The sequence below is a fragment of the Crotalus tigris genome, unplaced genomic scaffold (genome assembly GCF_016545835.1).
Source record: "Crotalus tigris isolate CLP2741 ecotype Arizona unplaced genomic scaffold, ASM1654583v1 scf7180000018371.15429387391:27106975, whole genome shotgun sequence".
NCBI classification, from domain to species: Eukaryota; Metazoa; Chordata; class Lepidosauria; order Squamata; family Viperidae; genus Crotalus; species Crotalus tigris.
In genome coordinates this window covers 11795249-11819568 of record NW_024096970.1, presented here as the reverse complement: position 1 = coordinate 11819568, position 24320 = coordinate 11795249, and the positions used below count along the sequence as shown (strand labels likewise).

Genomic DNA, 24320 nt, shown 5'->3' with positions numbered 1-24320 from the left:
TCTCTTCTTAAAAACTTCCAGTGTTAGAGCATTCACAGCTTCTGGAGGCAGATTGTTCCACTGATTATTTGTTCTAACTGTCAGAAAAGTTCTCCTTAGTTCTAGGTTGCTTCTCTCTTTGGTTAGTTTCCATCTGTTGCTTCTTGTTTTGCCTTCAGGTGCTTTGGAGAATAGCTTGACTCCTCTTCTTTGAGGCAGCCCCTGAGATATTGGAATACTGCTATCATGACCCCCATCGTTTTTCTCTTCATTAAACTAGACATAACCAATTCCAGCAACCGTTCCTTGTATGTTTTAACCTCCAGTCCCCTAATCATCTTTGTTGCTCTTCTCTGTACTCTTTCTAGAGTCTCAACATCTTTTTTACATCGTAGTGACCAAAACTGGATGCAGTATTCGAAGTGTGGCCTTACCAAGGCATTGTAAAGTGGTATTAACACTTCATATTGAGGTGTCTTGTCTTCTGATGTAAGTATCGTGGTTTTTGCCACAACAATATGATCTTACTACAATAATGCTAAATAAAAAATAAATCTTTAACGTGTGAGCAATCTGAGCATTCTATATATCATTGTATAACATAGCCTTTTTTGCAACTAGTAGAAGTAAAAAAAAGTCATATGTCTTGCCATCTTATGACCATGTCTGATAAAAGGACTGCAATAACACAGCTGGAAAAAATCCAACCACAATCCCAGTGATGTAATATTGAATGTGGCAATTCAGCAAAATTTGGAAGCCCACCAGTTATCTATGACAGACCATTTGCTTTTGTAAGGTGCCTTGATCGCAGCAGAATAATGACAATAATAAAAGTATTGACAAGCAATTTCCATTTACTCCCCACTCTTCACACATGCATACGAGCTTGTGCACACACACACTCAGACAGAGGCACACACACTATATTCCTTTTCGCTTACTATTTTTGAAAAAGTGTCTTTTGCCTTCATTCACTTCATTCAGCTAACAGCAGCTTTTTCTTTTGATTTCACGATGTCATTTATATTCTTCTATCTATTTCCACACTAGAAGGTGGAGATAAGCTTAAGGTACTTGCATAAGCTACCTGAAAATTATGGTAGAGTATCTTTGTTCATGGTTGTCTTAAAGCTATTACGCCCACGGCAGAGCTCATTTTTCATGCACAGTATTGCAGAAGATTGTGATGGATCATAGAAAGCTAACATTCCTTCCTGCATATTCCAGCTTTATTTCTGGTCAGTTCTCTACACTGAGTAAAACAATATACTATAGGCCACCCAACCTAACACAGGAGATAGATGAACTTTTTGCTAGTCAGCTAACTAAGGTATGTAGGAAGCACATCACAATAGTAATGGGGGACTTTAAATACCCTGACATCAACTGGGAGACAAACTCTGCACCAAGTGGAAGATCATACAGATTCCTGACAAACCTAGCAGACAACTTTGTTTCCCAAAAAGGGGAGAAGGGAACTAGGGGAGTAGCCATTTTGGACCTAATTCTCACTAACAGAGATGAAATGATAGAAGGTGTTGAAGCCATAGGAACCTTGGGAGGAAGTGATCATGCAATATTGGAATTCAACATTATGGAAGCACAAGCAATAGAACAAAATCAAACTAGAGCCTTGGACTTCAAGAGAGCTAATTTCAATAAACTTAGAGAGGGTTTGGGAAGGATTCCATGGATGAGAATTCTCCAGGGGAAAACAAGTCAAGAGGCTTGGGAAATTTTGAAAAGTGAGATAATAAAGGCCCAGTCTAGCACAATACCAACAAAGAGGAAAAATAACAGCTCTCAAAAGAAACCAGCATGGCTGCATAAAGAACTTTCTGATCAATTGAAAGATAAAAAGGACAAGTATAGAAAGTGGAAAGAGGGACACGTAACTAAATCAGAATATCAGCAAATAGCCCGAACCTGCAAAGACGAAGTGAGGAAAGCTAAGGCTCAAAATTAACTAAGGCTTGCAACCAAAGTCAAAAATAACAAAAAAAAGCTTCTTTCAACATGTAAAAAACAAGAAAAAGTGAAGGAAACGATTGGTCCATTAATGGGTGAAAGTGGCAAGAAGGTGACAAGCAACAGGGAGAAAGCAGAACTATTTAACTCATTTTTCGCATTTGTGTTTACACAAAGAGAAAAAACAGACCAACCTATCAAAAATAGTGCCATAAAAAACAAAATAGAAATACAAGTTAAGATAGGCAAGAAAATGGTAAGTGAACACCTGTCCAGCCTAGATGAGTTCAAATCTCCAGGATCAGATGGATTACACCTCAAGATTCTTAAGAAACTGGCAGATGTGATCTCAGAACCACTGAACTATATTTTTCAAAGATCCTGGAGCACTGGGAAACTACCAGAGGACTGGAAAATTGCCGATGTAGTTCCCATCTTCAAAAAAGGGGGAAAAAAAGGACCCAGGAAATTACAGACCTATCAGCCTGACCTCAATACCTGGGAAGATCCTGGAAAAGATAATCAAACAACGAATCAGCAAACACCTACAGGCAAACAAAGTCATTACTAAAAGCCAACACGGGTTTGTCAAAAATAGATCATGCCAGACAATTTTTTTTAAACAAAATTTTATTAAATTTATATAGGTAAGGAAAAATAGGAAGAATACAGGTATGGTAAAGGGAAGGGTAAAAGGAAAGGGGGAGGGGAAGGAAATAAGAAATTAGGGTAAAATAAGGATAGGTACAATCACATATTTCAACAAACAAGCAACCACCCGGTTCATAATAATGAGTAAGTATCATATTCAACCATTTTTAACAAAGCTTAAACTGTAACATATTAAAAATAATTAGTAAACAAATATGTTGATCTATTAAGTAAACACTCCTAATAAAATCACCCCAAAAATAAATCCTAACAATCAAAAGTAACAAATGAAAATCAGTAAATCAGGAAAAGTAATCATATCATCAAAATGTTAGTTAGAACTCGATTAAAAATCAGTCATCTGTTTTAAAATATTAAATTCTTCAAGTTCTAACGTGTCTCTAACCATTGATAAATTTTTTCCCAAGTTTTAAAATAAATTGAATCATCTTTTTCTTTCATTTCTAATGTTAGTCTATCCATTTCTGCACACTCTAGAATTTTGGTAATAATAATCTGGTCAGATGGTAGATTCTCATTTTTCCAAAACTGGGCAAATACTATCCTTGCAGCAGTTAAAACATGCAATATCAAGTAGTCATTCTCTTTACCATAATTAGGTCTTAATATTCCTAACAAAAACAATTCTGGTTTAAATTCTATTTGTAGTTTCATCATCTTTTCCATCTATGAATTTTAGACCAATATTTCTTAGCGATAAGGCATGTCCACCAGGCATGGTAATAACTGCCTATGCCAGACAAATCTTATTGCATTCTTTGACCAAGTGACAAAATTAGTGGACCAGAGGTTAGACAGCATCACCACCAGATGGATCTGAAGCTGGCTGACCAGCCGTACTCAGCATGTGGTCCTCAATGGAACCGCATCTACATGGAGGGAAGTGTGTAGTGGGATGCCCCAGGGCTCTGTTCTGGTCCCAGTGATCTTCAACATCTTCATCAACGATCTGGACGAGAGGATAGATGGGGAACTCATCAAATTTGCAGATGACACCAAGCTGGCAGGAATAGCCAACATTCCAGAAGACAGGCTTAGGATATAGGAGGATCTGGACAGACTTGAACACTGGGCGCTGTCTAACAAAATGAAATTCAATTGTGAAAAAAGTAAGGTTCTACATTTAGGCAAGAAAAACCAAATGTACAGGTAAAGTATAGGGGGTACCTTGTTCAATAGTAGTAACTGTGAGAGGGATCTCGGAGTCCTAGTGGACAATCATTTAAATTTGAGCCAGCAGTGTGCTGCAGCTGCCAAAAAGGCCAACACAGTGCTGGGCTGCTTTAACAGAGGCATAGAATCAAGATCACATGAAGTGTTAATACCACTTTACAACGCCTTGGTAAGGCCATACTTGGAATACTGCATCCAGTTTTGGTCACCACGATGTAAAAAAGATGTTGAGACTCTAGAAAGAGTACAGAGAAAAGCAACAAAGATGATTAGGGGACTGGAGGCTAAAACATATAAGGAACAGTTGCTGGAATTGGGTATGTCTAGTTTAACGAAGAGAAGGACGAGGGGGGGACATGATAGCAGTGTTCCAATATCTCAGGGACTGCCACAAAGAAGAGGGAGTTGAGCTATTTTCAAAAGTGCCTGAAGGCAGAAGCAATGTGTGGAAACTAACTAAAGAGAGAAGCAACCTAGAACTAAGGAGAAACTTCCTGACAGTTAGAACAATTAACCAGTGGAACAACCTGCCTCCAGAAGTGGTGAATGCACCAACACTGGAAGTTTTTAAGAAGAAACTGGACAGCCATTTGTCCGAAATGGTATAGGGTTTCCTGCCTAAGCAGGGGGTTGGACTAAATGACCTCCAAAGTCCCTTCCAACTTTATTATTATTATTATTATTATTATTATTATTATTATTATTATTATTATTATTATTATTATTATTATTATGGATCATCGCACAGTCAGCCAGATGTTCAGACTGGATTTGGCATTTTGTCTACCTATCGAGTCCTGACCCAGGACCTGGGATAGGCAGATGTGGATGTTTGATGGTATTACAGATATCATCGCAGGATGGAAGCAGTTCCTAATAAGGCCGCCTTTTGCAATTGACTAATAGCGAATTTGTCAATGCCAATGGTGTTCAAGTGTGCTCCAGTTGTTTTGGGATTGCACCTAAGGAGCCTATTACTATTGGTACTACCCTTGCTTGCTTTTGCCACAGTCTTTCTATTTCTATTTGTAGGTCTTTGTATTTTGTTATCTTCTCCAATTCTTTCTCGTCTATTCTGCTGTCTCCAGGCACTGCCACGTCCACTATCCAGACTTTTTGTCTTTCTTATCGACAATTGTTAAGTCTGGGGTGTTATGTTGCAGGTGCTTGTCTGTTTGAATTATTATTATTATTATTATTATTATTATTATTATTATTATTATTATTATTATTATTATTATTATTATATTTCTTTACTCCACGCTCTGTTAATTATTTTATGTAAGTCTTTTTTTGCCAGGGCTAGAATTAATATAAGATGATTTTAATTGAAGATTGTACCGCATGTCAATACAGATTATTTCTTCTTATCTCATCTTTATTGTTGGTCAACTCAGGGTGGCTTATATACTTAATACTCCTGCATCCTCTTTTCATCACAATATCAAACTTAGGCCTTTATGATGTGGGTGAACCCATTTCTTGGGATTGTTAGGTTATCCACTTAGCCTCACAATTGTCCCAGCGTTACTCAGGAATTTAAAAGAGCCAAAAGACACTCCTGAGCCGAGGTTTCAGCAAAGGATTACAGCTTTATTTTGATCAAAACAGAGAGGAGTTTCCCAATTCCTCTTCATGGCTGGTAAAGGAATAAAAGCAACAACCAGGAAAGATGTCTTCCACCTTTTATACCTTTCCAGAACAAAAAGATCAGGTCTTTGTACCAGGCATAAGATAGCACCAAAAAACAATTCCAGGATGATGACTCATACACAACAACCCAGGCTCCATCCATAACTCCATTTCCCCCTCCTCTTACCGTGCTCTTTTCATTGAAGCAATCCCCTGTATATTTAACATGAGACTTTTACTGTTCCAATATATATAAAGCATCTGCTCAGGCAATTGGCTACAAAATAATGATTACAAAATAACAAAACAATGATTTCATGATAACACTACAAGTATCAATATAAAATGGTTACTATATATAAAGTAGCTGCTAATGTCAAATATCCTTCAGGATATTCATCTGGTTGATTGTTAAAGTTGTTATAGGTTAGTTACTTGATTGCTATTTATGTTATTTATACTTTTTTATTGTTTCTATTCTGTATTTAATTGTTAGCTGCACAGAGTCATGTAAAAAATTAAAAAATAATAAAATAAAAATAAATAAATAAATAAATAAAATAAAATATTGCTTTCTTGTCTAAGAGACAGTTCTAAATCCCAGTTATTAACCCAGCACAGCAATTTGGCTAATACAACCATTTGTTTAGTGACCATTCAAACTTACAATGGCACTGAAAAAAAAGTGACTTAAGTTATGACCATTTTTCACACTTAATCCTGTTGCAGCACTCCCACATGATCAAAATTTGAGCACTTGGCAAATGGCATGTATTTATGACAATTGCACTGTCCCAAGGTCATGCGATTACCATTTATATGCTTCCTAACTAGCTTTTGACGACATCAAAGGGGAAGCAAGATTTGCTTAACGACTGCATGAGTCACTTAACAACTGCAGTGACTCCTTAACAGCTGTTGCAAAAAAGCCTTAAAATGGGACAAAACTCTGCCTTGCTTAGCAATGGAAATGTTGGGTCAACTGTAGTCAAAAGTTGAGGACGAGCTATACTTCTTAGTTGCAGTCATGGATAAACTCTGTATCAACTTGCAAGGCACCCTATGGATCAGTGATTTGAATTTGCCTAAAATTACATAAGCTGCCTGGGTAGAAGTGGACTTTGATTGTACTTATAGGATTCTGCTCAAAATCGTCAATGGTGACTGTACTGTCTTTGCTAATGGATGGCAAGCAGGCGGCTGGATTTGAAGACTTCCAATCATATTATTCTATGTTCTATATATTGGCGGGGAACCCAAAAGATTTTTGGCAAATGCTGAATAGATTGCATTGTGAAGTATGGAGTAGGGTTCTGCAAATTGATGTAGTTGTTTTTGATGAAAAAATCTGAATATATGATTTTATATAATAAAGGTAAATTGCAGTTGATTTCAAATGAAAGAAGATCACGTTGATCATCCAAATATTTTACCTCAATATTGTTCATATATGGATCATCCTTGACTTATAACCACAACTGAGCCTAAAATTTTTGTTGCTAAGCAAGACAGTGGTTAAGTGAAATTTCCCCATGTTATGACCTTTTTTTGACACCATTGTTAAGTGAATCACTGCGGTTGTTAAGTTAGTCACATGGTTGTTAAGTGAATCTGGCTTCTCTAGATTCTTGTCTTTGCTTGACTTTGCTTTTCGGAAGGTCACAAAAGGGGATTACAGGCCCGGACATTGCAATTATCATAAATATGAGTCAATTATCAAGCATCTGAATTTTGATCATATGACCACAGGGATGCTGCAATGGTCATAAATGTGAAAAGCAGTCATAAGTCACTTTTTCCAGTGGATTAATTAATTCCATTAATTTCACTGATAATATTCTTGGCCATAAGAACCTTTGCAAGGACCTCCATTTCATTAATAAGGTGAAACCATATATAGAAGATTTCTGAGCTTCTATACTTCCTCAGTGAACAATGAAGAAGAAGATTTTATGTGGCTAAAATAAGCCATTGCTTTGGCTTATGACTTTGGCCAATAATTCAGAATACTAGTATACACTTATGACAAGGGAAAGCATTTCCTGCCTATCAATATGAAGAATATGGGTGCTCTCTAGTGGTGATGGTTGGGCAGGAGACTGTCTTTCTCCAAGCATATGGTTCAAATAATTGTTATTGCTTTTCTTACCACTAGAAATGAAAACTGAGAATCTGAAATTTATGAATGAAAAATATATGAATGAAAAGAAACATATGAATTCATATGAAACATATGAATAGAGGAATAGAGGAGCATAAGATGTTTCTTGTAATGAATTTTCCCTTTTCTTTGAAAGAGTCCCAGTGTCAGATCATTCATGCTATAATTGTTAGAATGCAAGTAGGGACCATAACTGCTAGAACAACCAAACTAGAGATTAGAGTAAACTGGCCAGCATCACTCATGTTTTTACCCTAGCTACAGTTAAAACAATAAATAATGAAACAGGACCTTACAGACAATGCCTTTAGAATATGTATGGAATATTTATTTAGCAGGTATGGATAGCCATTTACTAAGAGATATAGACTGAGGTCAGTAGAAAGAATGATACATGAAAATTCATTAACTAATAAAACAATCAATGCAATCTGTAAAACAATTCAGACTTTTATTTTATTTTTCACTTATATTACATTTAAATTCATAATACAATAAGCTGATACTGTTGTTAAACAATAAAATTACCAATCATGTAAGTAAAGAATAATTCGGTTCTCAGTAACTCTTCCTTTTCTTATCATTTAGGATATTTACCTGGAAATGTATAATATTTTTGCTTAGTATGTGTTGGGAAACTGCCAACTAGGCTGGAAGGAGAAGTCAAGCAGGGATCCAGCTTGGAGTTATTGAGCAGCTGCAGGCGACATAAGCGCGATTCCCCCCAAGTTCCATGAAGCCTTATCCGATCATTCCCAGGGAAGGCAAGCAATCTGGGGAGATTATTGTAACATATATAAAAGACAATAAAATTGTTTATCTTAGCTATTTACAAGTGGCTCTTATTTCTTGTTTCTCACAGTATATTGATAAAATGGTATATGAAGAACACTTCGGGAGATTAAGCAAAGAAACTTGCCAAGGGAAAAGTAACATAAGAGATAATGTAACCCACCACCAGTGGGCAGGGCAACAGGTATAGAAAAGACCGTCCCTGGTTGTAAGATGGGCTCAGGGAGAATTGTACTATATTGTACTGTACAATTGTACTGTAGTTTCAGACATAAGATTCTGTTAATGTAGCTTTACAATGTAGTAAAATTCACTCATCTGGTCAAGTTTCTTGTTTAGTCTACCTCATAAGCCTGATAATTGAAAACTGATAAATTTTGCTTATACCTAAGCTGCAATGTCTTTTTTTGGTAACAATTGCTTATAGCTTTGTTACTACTGATGCACTTGTCTTTATTCTCCACATCTGAAATTGCTTTTAAAAAATCATCATTTTGAATAGCTATCATCTTTGCTCTGGTACGGTCACCTCAAACAACCCCTTTATAAATGTTCTCTCTGTATAAGAGATCATCACACTAGATTCTGTTTTATTTAAATAGTCTAGAAAAAATGTCAGTCCCTCTTTATTTTATTTAAAATTTTTGGTATTATGAAACAATAATATATTAAACCTTCAGCAAGAAGGGCACTGAATAGTCCCACTGAAGTTCAGCATTGGTGTATGGTCTAACAAGAAACTTTGAAAAATTAAAAGAACATAATAATTTACAAAAATGCAAAAAAAAGATTTTAAGAAAATTTTAAATGCCTTGGGCGACTAGAGAGATTTAAAATATTCATTATTTTAGGTGTAAGCTTTGAAAAACAGGTATCTAGTTAAATAATATACTCATGGGAAATTACAGAAATGGAACTAAACCCATATGAAGAACTAAGGCTTGATAAAGCTACAAATAGACACTAGAGGGAACTAAAGAACCAGGCTGAAAACAATTATAATAACTAAGTTCCCTATAACTTTTTCTTAAAGAGTTTTTTGAAACATGGACTGAACTATTAATAATTAATATCCCAGAAAGGATTCCATTTCAATGGTTAAACTTTTCAAAGATGATAAGAAAAAGTTTTTAAAACTTTAAACAGACATAGATATTTTCAACAGTTTGGAGGCATGGAAGATAAGAAAATTTAGATTACCAAAATGGGAATACAAAAAGCAAATCAACATGGAAAACTGTGATAAGAAATTCTAGATAATGCCTCTTGATGGGATTTAGAAATTAGGCTCGTGAAAACTTTGAAGATTCCTTTTAATTACCAAAGAGTGATGAAAGATCAATCCCTGCAATGCCATATGAATTATTTTTTTCAAATGGCATTATTAAAAACTTCAGTATAATTATAAATAAAAACTGATTTATCACCCCTCATTGTCTGCTGTGCACACAGCTGCTGTCTCAAGAGTCAAAACGATAGTAGGAAATTATTTTGCACTTTACAAAGATTAACATAATTCACCTTTAACAAGATGAGAAGAGAGGAAATGAGAGGAGAGGAGGAGAGAAGATAAGAGAGAAGAAAAGGAGAAGAGGAGAAGAGAGGAGAGAGAAGAGAAGAGAAGAGAAGAGAAGAGAAGAGAAGAGAAGAGAAGAGAAGAGAAGAGAAGATTTATTGTCACTTTTTTATGTGAACATACTGGCACACATTAAAAAATGAAATTCTGGTTAGTACTGCTTTATCTCTTTTAAAAGTTGTGTTTTCTTTCTTGATATGATATTAACTGGAGGTACTTTTAATGTGTGTAAAATCTAAAGCATTTGCCTCTATGTTGTTCCTAATGCAGTTCATGACTCCTAGGGGGGGCAATGAAAATTGTTTCAAGCTGTGGCCATAATACAGAGAATTCTTCTCAGGTTCTGGGCCTCACCTGTGCTGTCCAGAATCACAGAAATGGTGAAGGAGATGCCATCCCATTTCACTAGGTAGCCAACTATTGTCAATTCCACTAGGTAGACAGACCAGGAAATCAACTTTATGGGAAGATTAACGTTACCTTTATTGAGATTGGCTATAGCTACAGAATTTTGTAAATCTAATTGTGCTTTCTCCTCTTCTTATATTTTGATGAATTAGGAAGGCATCTGCCCAACCTACCTCTCAACATTATCTTGGAATTGTGGAATATAATAACAGCTGGAATAGTTGGGACTGGACCCAAGTTGAATTACAAGCCCTGGACTGGAAGATCAAGAAAAGCAATAATCACACAGATACAATACAAACAATGGCATGACAAAGTAGTAATAATGTTGCATTGAAATACAAGAAATATCATTTTACCTGCAAGCAAGAACTGGTGGGAACCATAAAATAGACACAGTAATAGAAAATTAAGAAGATAAAAAGGTCTGGGACTTTAGAATTCAAACAGACAGGCATCTGCCACATAACACCCCAAACTTAACAATTGTCAATAAGACTAAAAAGTCTGAAGTACTAAAAGCCCAAATAAAAGCAATATTACAGAGAAAGAACAAGATGAAACCAGTATGGTTGAACAAAGAGCTGTCCAGCAAACTGAGGGACAAAAAGGACAATAAAAATGGAAAGAGAGACATATAACTAGAATAGAATACTAGTAAATAGCTCCAATTGTCAAGGGTGGAGTCAGGAAAACCAAGGTTCAGAATGAACTAAGACTTGCAATAAATGGCAAAAATAGCCAAAAAAAGTTTATTTCAATATGTAAGAAGCAAGATGAAAGTCAGGTAAATAGTCAGTCCACTAATGGGAGAAGATGGCAAGAAGGTGACAGGCAGCAAAGAGAAAGCAGAACTGCTCAATTCCTTCTTTGCATCTATATTCATGCAAAAGGCAATAATAGTGCAATTTATTAAAAGCAGCATTGTGGGAAATAGAGTAGAAATGCAGATCAAGATAAACACCTATCTGCTTTGGATGATTTTGAATCTCCTGAACCAGATGATTTACTTTCCAGGATTCTGAAGGAACCGGCAGGTGTGATCTCAGAACCCAATCTTTCAGAGCTCCTGGAGCATGTGGGACCTATCAGAGAACTGAAAAAAAGCTGATGTGTTTCCAATTTTATAAAGAGGTTAAAAGAAGATCCAGGAAACTACATTCTGCTCAGCTTGATAGCAATACCAGAGAAAAAAAATAGAAAAGATAATCAAGCAGTGGATTTTTCAGCACCTACAAATAAACAAGCCAGGATGTGTTTAACAAAAACAGATCGTGCCAAACAAATCTTATTGCCTTCTTTGACAAAGTGACTAAATTAGTGGACTAAGGAAATCCAGTGGATATAGTAACTTAGGCTTCAGTAAAGCATTTAATAAAGTAGACCACAGTCTAGCTCTTGATAAGATAGAAAAATATAGGATAGACAATACCACCACCAGATAGATTTGCAGTTGGCCGATCAATCACACTCAGCATATAGTCCTCAGTGTGATTACATCTACATGGAGCAAAGAATGAAATGGGGTAACTTACTTGACTCCAGTGGTTTTCAACATCGTCATAAATGAGGGGATTGAAGGGGTACTTGTCAAATTTGCAAATGACACAAAGCTGAGGGGAGTTGCTAATACTTTGCAAGATAGATTAAAGATTCAGAAAGATCCTGACACTCTTGAGCATTGGGCCATACCCAATAAGATGTGGTTCAATCATTAGAAAAGTAGGTCCTGCTTTCAGGCAGGAAAAACCAGATGCACAGGAACAGGCTTGGCTCAATAGTAAGGCCTGTGAGAGGGATCTAGGTATCTGTTAAACCACCACATAAGTATGAGTTAGCAGTATACTGCAGCTACTCAAAAAACAAAACAAAACAGGAAGAACATCAAGATTGTAGGAAGTGATACTTCACTAGTAAGGCCACATTTGAAATACCATGTCCAGTTCTGGTCACCATGATACAAAAAAGATGCTGAGGCCCTAAAACAGGGCTTTTCAACTGGTGATATGCACACCACCAGTGGTACGCGAGCACCTGGCTGGTGGTACGCATAAGACAGGTTGAAAAAAAAATGTAAAAAAAATGTAAAAGTGGATGAGGTGAAATGGCAGCAGCTGTGCACAGGCTTGTGGCAAAGTCAGCTGGAACTGCATGTTGCCTGGGTCCTACTGAGAGCCCAGGATCAAAGCGCGCAGCTCCAGTTGATTGACGGCGGCCTTGGGGGTAGCAGGCAGCCTCAAGCAATCTTCAGTGGAGATTCCACTGGAGCTGTGTGATGCATTGCCTGGGTTCCCCCCACCCCCACCCAGATGCCCTCACCTCTCCCAAGTGTTTTTTTACTCATCTGCTTGCAGCAGCATTCCCTTTCACCTGTCCTTCTCAGCCTTCATGTGTTTCTGAGACAAAAAAAAAATGTTCCATGAGACTTTCTAACTTTTTGTGAGAAGTTAGAAAGTCTCATGGAACTTTTTTTTTCTTTTTTACCAAACACAAACATATGGCGAAGGCAGAAAAGCAAGCGAAGGCAGAGAAGCAAAAGGAGAAAGGGAGTGCAGCTGAAAGCAGGTGAGTAAAAAAATGCTTGGGGGAGGTGAGGGCATCTGGGCTGGGGCAAGGGCGCCAACCTTATCCTGCATCATGGTGAGAGGGTTAATGGGCGCGGGGGGCCAGGAGGAGCTGCGCAAAGCAGACAGAGGGGAGGTCGGGCAGATTGTGGGTGGTGGCAAGCGGGCAAGATGGGCAGGGGCGCAAATCGGCATGTGCTCAGAAATGCCGATCTTATGCTCCTGCTCATCTCACTTGCTTGCAGAAAGCTTGGGAGGGGGGAATAAGAATGAGCAAGCTGAGCAGGGCTGGATTGGCAGCTGCACATCGTCACTCAGACCACCATTAGAGGGTGTGAGGCAGCCCGGCAAGGCCCTGCCCGCACTTCCCACTGCTCTCATGGCTGCCCTCTGGTCACTGGGCTCAACTCTCATCTGGAGAGCAAGGCCCATTATCGCCCACAGGTCAGTGCAGCAATGGGGCTGGAGCCAAAAAAGCGCCCCTTTGCACCTGGCGAGGGGCTGGAGCTGCTACAGTTGCAGCTGCATTTCAGCTCGGTGCTGAGGAGCCTCCCGGGGTCCAGCTGGTGCTGAGGCTCCGCCGTGTCCATAAAAGAAATGCCCAGGGCTGTGGGTGGCTTCAGGCTGCGGCTGCAGCAATGAATGAGCCTCTTCTCTGCTTGCTGCTTTTCTCCGGTTGCAGCCGCATGCAATGCACCAGAGGGAGTCGAGCAGCCGCGGCTCTTTCCCTGTCCCTGTGCACTCCTCCACTGTCTGCGCTCTCCTCCCCCTGCAGAAGAATAGCGGCTGTGCTGGGCTCCCGGCTGCAGTGAGCGCGACCGCCGTTCCTTTTCAGAGGAAGCAGCCAAGGAGAAGCAGCAGGCAGGAACTGCAGTAGCTGCTGTTGTGCAGCCATCTGGCTCAGCAACAGCGGCGGTGGTGACAGTGGCGATCAAACTCTAATTGCCTCCTCCGGGCTCTTTTATGCCCTTCCCGCTCCCGTAGTGCTGGACAGTGGGAGGGAGGGATGAAAGGAAGGGACAAAGAGAGGAGAAAGGAAAGGAAGGGAGGGAGGGAGAGACAATGGAAGGGAGGGAGGGAAGGAGGAAGGGACAAAGAGGGAGGGAAGAAAGAAAGGAAGGAAGGAAAGAGGGAAGGAAGAGACAATGGGAGGGAGAGAGGGAAGAAAGGAAGGTGCCCTTGCCTGTCCCACCCCCTCCACCAGAGACTCACAGATCCCTCCCACATCCCTACCTGCACCCCTTACAGGCACCCTGCAACTTGAGTGATGAGCTGGCCATGCCCCCCTGGCCATTGACTTCGCTTGTCAAAAAGTTGCAAAAGGTGATCACATGACCCTGGGACACAGTGACCGTCATAAGTATGAATCAGTTGCCAAGCATCCGAATGTAAATCACATGACCCTGAGGATGCTGCAATAGCTTTAAATGTGAAAAATGGTCATAATTTGCTTTTTTCAGTGCCGTTGTAACTTCGAACAGTCACTAAATGAATTGTTGTAAGTTGGGGACTACCTTTACTTTATCATTTTTTCCTCTTTTTTTGTCAAGTTTTTGATACCTTGCTGGGCTACTGGTGGTAATTGGATATTGCCTTATCCTAAAAGTAGTACAATGGGTGAAAAGGTTGAAAAGCCCTGTTTTAGACCATCATATATTTGTCCTTAAACATTTCTCTTTCACTTATTAATTTTAATTATAACTTTTAATAGAGAGAAAAACACCAGCATAGAAACATATGCACATTTCCTAAGAAATGAGTCCAATTAATAAAGCTTAATTCCAGGTAGTGAATATAGAATTGCTGTCTTACGTAGTAAATAACTAAAACATGTAGTTATTGCCAAGTGTACCATCAGATGTAGGATAAACAGATTTATGATTTTGATGTACTGACTTAGCTTGAAATTCTTGATTTTAACTTCACGTTCTTTATGTTCTGCACTGATGACATTACTTAGTTTGGTAATGAAACCTCTGCAAGAAAATACCAAGCTCAGAGAGCACCAAGGACTCCACTGTTTAGGTTCTACTAAAGAGTAATACAGGATTTGGTAATATATTTTAAGCAAAGCTTTCTTTGATCCTTTCCTTTAAAGCTGTGGTCTACTATTACTTTCCATTATACTGCATCAAAAAGAAGTCAGTTTGAGCAATAAAATCTGTAACGTTCAAGAACGTTACATAAAAAGTCAACACCTTATCCCTACAAATACAAGAACGTAACTTTTTTTAAATATGCATGTTTAAACACAATAGTGCAATTCATGCAAGGCAGAACTGTAAAACCTTTAAGAGGAGACTGAATTGATGATACATTCTTGAAATGCCCTATCACCTCTTGCATTTTTTTCAAACTGTAAGAGTTACAGCAAAGCCACAAAGGATCCTGTGGCACCTTAAAGATTTGCAAGTTATTACTACATAAAATTTTGTGGGCCACAATCTATCAGAAGCAACATCACTCAAAAAGTTGATTATGATCTGCAGAAGATTATAAATAATGCTTGCAAGTTTTGGATAGGGACTGGATTGCCACCTGTCAGGAATGCTTTGAGAAATTCTTACATGGAGCAAGAAGGTATGAGCTTCTTTGTGATAAATACAGTTACCAAGAGTCAAGACTGACTCAAAGGTGCATAGAACATGATTTGATGGCTTTCCTCCATCTGATATCACTGGGTGGTCACACTTACTGGGAAGACGTTGGGGGGAGGGTAACAGACTGTTGCATATGTTTAATCTCAATGAAGAACGATAATCAGATACAGCTTCTCCTCTTCTTTTCAAAAACCTCGGCCTGGTACTGATTTTGCTCCAAGTTTACTTGCCTTGAAAAGGAGTAGATTAACATTTTAATACTAAAGCCTAAGTGAGCTGAGGAAGAGGAGAAGTGACAATAGCAAGGGAAGGGGATACTGTTGTTTTTCCTTTGATCCTACCAAAATCCTACCAAATAAGGCCTGCAAAGATCATTACTTCACTCCGGACCCTCAGGATTCCTCTCACAGGTGCAGAGGAAGAACACCCTGGGGACTCTTGCCTTTACAATGAATTCCCTTGGGAGCCTTCCAAGAAGCAGAGCCGCCTCCCTTCAGGTATACCGCCAGGATTTTCTTCCAACCAGGAAGAGCTTTAGGACAGATGGACAGGGAAGAGTCTTGCTCTTCTCTAGAATCAAGGCTTTGGCTGTTGTCGGTCAGCCAAAAAGTACCCAATGCCAGTGCTGTCCCCCTCACTGCCAGAATTCACTAACCCGGGTCAGCCCAGCCAGGAAGGTGTCTCCCTCGCCCTCTTTCAAAACAGAAACACTTCACTATCCTCAAGATCCGAGTTTTGCTTTTTCTCCGCACACCCGGAAAGGGCAGTATTGGAAGTCCATGCTTTGGGAGACGTTCAAGGTAACAGCATCTTCCCATTGGTAGAATAGAATAGAATAGAATAGAATAGAATAGAATAGAATAGAATAGAATAGAATAGAATAGAATAGAACTGGAAGGGACCTTGGAGGTCTTCTAGTCTAGGGCTTTTCAACTGGTGGCACACTGGCCACTAGTGGTACGCGAGCACCTGGCTGGTGGTACGCATAAGACGGGTTGAAAAAAAATGTAAAAAAATGTAAAAAAAAATGTAAAAAAAATGTAAAAAAAGTGTAAAAGTGGATGAGGTGAAGCGGCAGCAGCACCGCACAGGCTTCTGGCAAAGTCAGCTGGAACTGCATGTTGCCTGGGTCCTATTGATAGCACAGATTCAAAGCGCGCAGCTCCAGCTGATTGGCGGCGGCCTTGTGGTTAGCAGGCAGTCGCAAAAATAACTTTTTTTTCTTTTTTATCCACAAACACATGGCAAAGTCAGAGAAGCAAATGAAGGCAGAGAAGCAAAAGGAGAAAGGGAGTGCAGCTGAAAGCAGGTGAGTAAAAAAATGCTTGGACGGGGCGAGGGCATCTGGGCGGGTGCGAGGGCGCCAACCTTATCCTGCATGGATCCCCCCACATCCCTGCCCGCACCCCCCATAGGCACCCCGCAACCTGAGTGATGAGCTGGCCATGACCCCTGGCCTTTGACTTCGCTTGTCAAAAAGTTATAAAAGGTGATGATCACATGATCCTGGGACACTGTGACTGTCATAGGTATGAATCAGTTGCCAAGCATCCGAATGTAAATCACATGACCCTGAGGATGCTGCAACAGCTTTAAGTGTGAATAATGGTCATAGTTTGCTTTTTTCAGTGCCGTTGTAACTTCAAACAGTCACTAAGTGAATTGTTGTAAGTCGGGGACTACCTGTACTTTATCATTTTTTCCTTTTTTTTGGTTAAGTTTTTGACATGTTGCTGGGTGTCTGGTGGTACTCGGATATTGTGGTACAATGGGTGAAAAGGTTGAAAAGCCCTGCCCTAGAAAGACTGCAGAGAAAAACATCAGCAATATAAAGAGTCTGGAGGCTAAATCATATGATGATTGGGAACTAGGTATGTTTAGCCTAATGAAGAGAAATCTTAGGAGAAACCTAATATCAGTCTTCTAATACTTGAAGGGTCATTACAAGGAAGAGGGCATCAAATTATTGGGAAGGTCAAGAAACAATGAGTTAGAAGCTCATCAGAGGGAGTCCAACCTGCAAATGAGGAGGAAAATTTTGACAGTGAGAACGATTAAACAGTGGAACTGCTCTCGGAATTTTGGGTGCTCTATTGCTGGAGGTTTTCAAGAAAAGATTGGGCAACTATTTGCCTGGGATACTATAAGAATTACTGCCTTAGGCAGGGGGTGGACTAGAATACTTCCCAAATTCCTATGGCTCTTTGAACCTTACAATGTTAGCAGATTCAGAGACCAAAATTGGAAAATATAGATGCAAACCAAAATTGGCAGAAAAAAAATCAGGAGTCATCTACAACATACAGTATAAGGACTTTAACAGTCACTATGTAGGACAAGATCGGGGGAGCGGTGGCTCAGCGGTTAAAGATGATGAATGTGTCAGCTGGAAAGTTGACAGCCTGTATTGGAGAGCTGAGTGCCACATGACACGGTGAGCTCCCATTACTTGTCCTAGCTCCTGCCCACCTAGCAGCTCAAAAGCATGCAAATGTAAGTAGATAAACAGGTAACACTCTGGTGGGAAGGTAACAGCATTCTGTGTGCCTCAGTATAGTCATGCTGGCCACATGCCCACAGATATGTCTTTGGGCAATGCTGGCTCCCTCTGCTAAGAAACAGAGATGAGCACCTAGAGTCGGAAACAATCAGAGAGGGAAAACCTTTACTTTTATCTTTATGCAGGACAACAGGCAGACTAGCAGAGTGCATCCATGAACATCAACTAGCAGTCAGAAGACATGATGAGAACTGTTTAATAGACAGACTCAACCAGAATTTCAACTAGGAAATTGTGAGCATCTTAGACCAAGCTAAAATGCTAGGGAATTACAGGAAGCTTAGCAGTCAGGCAAATCAGCTGTCAATAGACAGTTAGAGATAAATTGGATTTGCACAAAATGCAAAAGAGACAATAAAAAAACTAAGTAAGAAACCAAAAAGCCTTCCTCTCTAGCAACCAACATCCAGATATACAGGGATTAACACTAGACAAACAATCAAGGAGAAAACAATATCCTAATAAAGGAAATGCCAAAGACAAAGCCACATCATCACCCACATTGGCAGGGTAAACAACTGTATATAAACAGGAAGCAAACCACAAATGCACTGGCACTGATGTTGTTATGCAGATGGATAATAAAATGTCTATGCGCAAACCAGCAAGTTCAGAGAGCCCCAAGGACTCCACTATTCAGTTCTGAGCTAATATATGTTTATTGAAATTTTAAATAGTTTATTCTGCAGTGATTTTAACCATGCAAGAAAAACATGTAGTCAACTTTAAAAAAAAATCTATCACTTTAATAACTGGTCATTCACATTTTTCTAAGTTAGAACTTCATGATCATTGGTTTTACATCACTTCTCCTGTGCTCTTTTTCTCTATCACTTTCAGATTTGAAACTTCAAGAATTTAGATTTATATTCCAACTAGTGTTTGTATTTCTTGAAACAGTCAATAATTTTAAATGTTTTAATCATATCTTTGATCTGATTAAACATTTTAAAAATATTTTATTATATTTTACAAAGATTTAGAACATTTTTTGATATATGGTACAAGCTTGATTATTCAGATGCCAATTCAATAGACTTCATTTTTTTCCTGTAAATTTTATTAAAATAGAGGAAAAAGGGAGAAAGTATAAAAAACAAAAATGCAGAAAGAAAGAATAAAAATAAATAGAAAAAGTGGACTTCACAAGCAACAAAAGTTTAATTTGGACTAGTCTATCCCAAACTGACATATCATTTGCACAGTGATGTAAATTTATGCAAATGATGCAAGATATCTATATCATGAGCAAATCTTTACATTATATTATTTATGTAGATGTGAATTTAGACCGTTTCCACAAAATGCTCTATTAAACTGAGTTTGAGAACGTTATAGAAATAAAATAAGTCTGGACAATTTATTTTAAAATTGCAAATAAATTGAAGTCACAAACTTCACTCTCTTTGGGGGACCTTATAGAAAATGACACATTTATGTAAATCTTTCTTTCTATATAATGTTTCAAAACTTACATAAAATCTTGGTGATTAGCATGAAGAAAAAATAGAACAAAAACAGCAACATCCAAGGAATGGTGGGAGACCATTAATAGATACTATCTTTTTGCAGACAAGGGAAGTGATACAGTTGTTAAACAATAATTAGAGGAGTAAACCACACCTATAGCCAGGTAGTTTCAAACTCCAAAGATACAGTCAGCAGAATCATCTCAGCATATGACAGGTGAACAAAAGAAGAAACAAAATTGTGTACCTATTAACAAATAAAATTTCAAGCTGGGACAGCTCTTACAAGTTAATCTACTCAAAAGACCCTGAAAAAGAAGAGGACAATAATCACCTGCCTGGAATTTGGTAATGCATTTAAATTGTTATGTTGAGTTTTTGAACCATAGTACTGTTTAAGATATTATTTGACTAAGCAATAACTTAGAGTTATATATATATATATATATATATATATATATATATATATATATATATATATATATATATTATTTGTTTTTCTGAGGGTTTCAGCGGGTGTTTGTATGTAGGTCTTTGGTTGTTCGGGTTTTCTCCCGCGTAAAAATGGAAGGTCTTGCGACGTTTCGACGAAAGTCCCATTCTCATCTTCAGGCTGGTGTTTTCAGCTTCGTGCTTCGAGCAGCAAAGCACAAAGCACGAAGCACAAAGCTGAAAACACCAGCCTGAAGATGACGAATGGGACTTCGTCGAAACGTCGCCAAGACACTTCCAATTTTACGCGGGAGAAAACCCGAACAACCAAAGACACATATATATATATATATATATATATATATATATATATATATATATATATATATATATATATACTGTGCTCTAAGAATTTTAGTTTTATATATATGTATGTATGTGTGTATATATATGGGTTTGGTAGACGTTTGCACACGGCTCTTAGCTGGGGCCAGTGACGCGGTCTAAGAGCCGTGTGCAAACGTCAACCAAACCCATTTAAACCATCTTTGTTAGAACGGCCTTTTAGCCCTGATGATGTTGGGGAGTTCCCCAATGAAAGCTTGGCAACCTTTTTTAATAAAGTATTTTTACTTAAAATTCTCCCGGTGATCGTGTATGATTTATTTTATTTTATTTTATTTATTTTATATATTGTTCTGAATATATATATATATTCAGAACAAGGGCATGGGAAAGTAAGTGTATAGGTAGTAAATATAACAAAAAATATTCCATCCTTAATGAAAGATATATCAATTTGTATTGTCCCTCTTGCATTTTACAAAAATGGATAAAAATTGTACAGTTTGATAGAAAGGATTGTAAACATTAAGGTGATCCTGTGAGACTTTTTAAAAAAGTAAATAATTTGCAAATGTGCTTTCAGAATTACTGAAGTAGGTAAAAAATCTATGGAGAAAAATGGTGAAATGTTTTCACAATCAATATGTGACTTATTTCATTGGGCAAATTTGCATTTCTAGTTTCAAATTCCTAATTCAGCTTTGTTCAAGTATGACAATAGCATTCAAGTTGGGAATGTGTTTATCTGTCCATTCTGACCTCAATAAAGGTCATTGATGAATGAAAGAAGGATGTTACATATATTATTATTTCCTCATTAGTTTATATTTTGGGTTGCCATGAAAAAAATATGATAGCTTCTGTTTGTAGCATTCCTTCTGACATATAATTCAAATTTCGCCTACACAGTTTAATACAGGCATGTCAAACTGTCAGCCCACGAGACAGAGGTGTCACACCAAAACCGCGCCCAGCCCATTGCTGGCAATGGGGAAAAGGTCTTAATACGTCATGAGTTTGACATGCCTGGTTTAATGTATATGGAACTTAAATTATTGAACCAATTATGAACAATTACGATAGCTGAAATTAATTGCTAATTAAAGAAACATCAATATTCAGCTTTGCTCTTGGCTGCAGATTTGTAAACACAGACTAATCAAATACTTTAATACTTAGGGCTTTAAGGTTTTGCGCTTGTTATCCTGAGTATTTTCCTACTCAGTTATTTAAGATCAAGTTAATATTACTTGATGCTCTTTAATTGTTCAATGTAATATAGCACAAGTAGTTAACAAGAAAGCTGAAACATGATCTATATGTATAAATTAATGATTTTTATGTACTTAAAACCGCTTGAATGATTTTTATTTTATTGAAATACAAATCAGTATTAGCATTTGGGCAATAATTTTGCTAGCCTTTATAGAATGGATCACCCATCCAGAATGCCAGGATTTCTCAGGCATCAGTCTTTACAAATAGAGGGAACTAATTTTTTTTGTTGGTTAGTTGGAATATTTTTATATTTAATTGTTGTTGTTAATTGCGAAGTCGTGTCTGACCCATCGCGACCCCATGGACAATGTTCCTCCAGGTCTTCCTGTCCTCTACCATCTTCTGGAGTCCATTTAAACTCACATCTACTGCTTCAGTGACTCCATCCAGCCATCTCATTCTCTGTCATCCCCTTCTTCTATTGCCCTCAATCTTTCCCAGCATTAGGCTCTTCTCCAGTGAATCCTTCCTTCTCATTAGGTGGCCAAAGTACTTGAGTTTCAACTTCAGGATCTGGCCTTCTAAAGAGCAGTCGGGGTTGATCTCTTCTAGGACTGACCGGTTTGAACGCCTTGCAGTCCAAGGGACTCGCAGGAGTCTTCTCCAGCACCATAGTTCAAGGCCTCAATTCTTTGGCGCTCAGCCTTTCTTATGGTCCAACTTTCACAGCCATACATTGCAACTGGGGAAACCATGGCCTGGACTATATGCACTTTTGTTGGCAGGGTGATGTCTCTGCTTTTTAGTATGCTGTCTAGATTTGCCATAGCTTTCCTCCCCAAGAGCAAGCGTCTTTTAATTTCTTGGCTGCAGTCCCCATCTGAGGTGATCTTGGAGCCCAGAAAATAAAATCTGTCACTACCTCCATTTCTTCACCATCTATTTGCCAGGAATTGAGAGGGCCAGATGCCATGATTTTGGTTTTCTTAATGTTTAGTTTCAAGCCAACTTTTGCACTCTCCTTCTTCACCCGCATCAAGAGGCTCTTTAGTTCCTCTTCACTTTCTGCCATTAGAGTGGTATCATCTGCATATCTTAGATTGTTGATATTTCCCCCGGCAATCTTAATTCCAACTTTTGATTCATCTAGCCCTGCCTTTCTCATGATGTGCTCTGCATATAAGTTAAATAGGCAGGGCGACAGTATACAGCCTTGCCGGACTCCTTTTCCAATTTTGAACCAATCAGTGGTTCCGTGTTCGGTTCTCACTGTTGCTTCTTGACCCGCATATAGGTTTCTCAAGAGACAAATGAGATGGTCTGGTACTCCCATCTCTTTAAGAACTTGCCACAATTTGTTGTGATCCACACAATCAAAGGCTTTTGCATAGTCAATGAAGCAGAAGTAGATGTTTTTCTGGAACTCCCTAGCTTTCTCCATGATCCAGCGTATGTTGGCAATTTGATCTCTAGTTCCTCTGCCTCTTCGAAATCCTGCCTGTACTTCTGGTAGTTCTCGATCCACATACTGCTGGAGTCTAGCTTGTAGGATTTTAAGCATAACTTTACTAGCATGTGAAATGAGTGCAATGGTGCGATAGTTTGAACATTCTTTGGCATTGCCTTTCTTTGGAATTGGAATGTAAACGCACCTTCTCCAATCCTGTGGCCACTGTTGTATAAGTTAGTATAAGACAACTGAATCAGTTTCATAAGTAATAGGTTGACACACTTTCACTCCTTCTTTTATGACCAAGTTGCTCAGTTTATTAAAAAGAAAGCAAAACAACTTTGCAGTCCATGTCTGATTTATCCTAATATATTTCATAACCAGCATTAGCTTTTGCGTACAAGATGTTTGCTGAATATAAAGAAAAACACACAAGGGCTTCATTATATCCTAGACAAAACATTCAGAATTCCAGTGTAGTGATGCAAACTATCAATCTATATTTTTCTGAACACAATGTATAATATTTTCAAATAATCATATATAGAAATGTACCATAGGCCCTACGTTAACCTGTGCATTCAGTCCTCATTATTCCCACATTCTGTTTCTCTGCTCTCCCATGTCCTGTATAGAAGCTTATGTGCTTCTATAAAAGTATAATCCATTTTTCATCAGACGGGATCTCACGCAGCTATACATGGCCATGTTCAATAGAGAAAAAAGTCTCAGGGCCTTACCGCATAACATCAACATGTATTATGCCAACGGAAACTATGCTCTTATTCTTACAGTGTTTGTTGTAAACAAGTCTCCACATTGTTCTGATAATGAACTTGAATAATTGCAGGTTCCATTTCTGCATGGGTTTCAAGAATGTAATTCCTGCAGATAACCAGGCTTGTGTGAACTGCAATTGTTGATTATGGTATTATAAGTGCTAATACTATTTTCATTCAATGTCTAAAATTATTTAATAGCTTTCTTTCTAAATGAGTTCTGAAGTTTCCAATCAAGATCACAATTTATGGAAAAGATTTGTAAAGAAAACATTTCCTTGTCTTCTAGAAAGAGACTTTGAATATATCAAATTTCATAGAACAGGGTGAAAATTTGAAAACTTAGACCAAGACAACAGACAAGGAGCTTGTTGAAACAAATTAAAATAGCAATGTAAACAAAAATGATATTTTGAAAAGAAAAGAACTTAATTTTAAGGATCGTTATGAAGCTAAAAACCATCATCCATAGTGGAACTTCATTCAGAATGCTGTATACCAAATTATTTCCCTTAAGAGGAAAAATTCATTTATGTCTC

The 24320-nt window shown here is 38.2% G+C and overlaps 1 protein-coding gene across 14 annotated transcripts in view; it reads right to left on the bottom strand.

Annotated features, from left to right (window-relative positions):
• LOC120311665 (transmembrane protein 68-like) overlaps positions 1 to 24320 on the bottom strand; it is a 104217-nt gene that overhangs the window by 16740 nt on the left and 63157 nt on the right. For 4 of the 14 annotated variants that reach the window (XM_039351408.1, XM_039351407.1, XM_039351417.1 and 1 more), the window contains one exon: positions 5615 to 8361. The exons of 3 other annotated variants lie outside the window; for them this stretch is intronic. In XM_039351408.1, the coding sequence (XP_039207342.1) occupies positions 5615 to 5688 (74 nt within the window). In that variant the 5' untranslated portion in view covers positions 5689 to 8361. Of the gene's footprint in view, positions 1 to 923; positions 1367 to 5614; positions 8362 to 10537; positions 10559 to 24320 lie in introns of those variants that run through there. 7 more of the 14 variants (XM_039351412.1, XM_039351420.1, XM_039351414.1 and 4 more) reach the window with 5 other exon arrangements.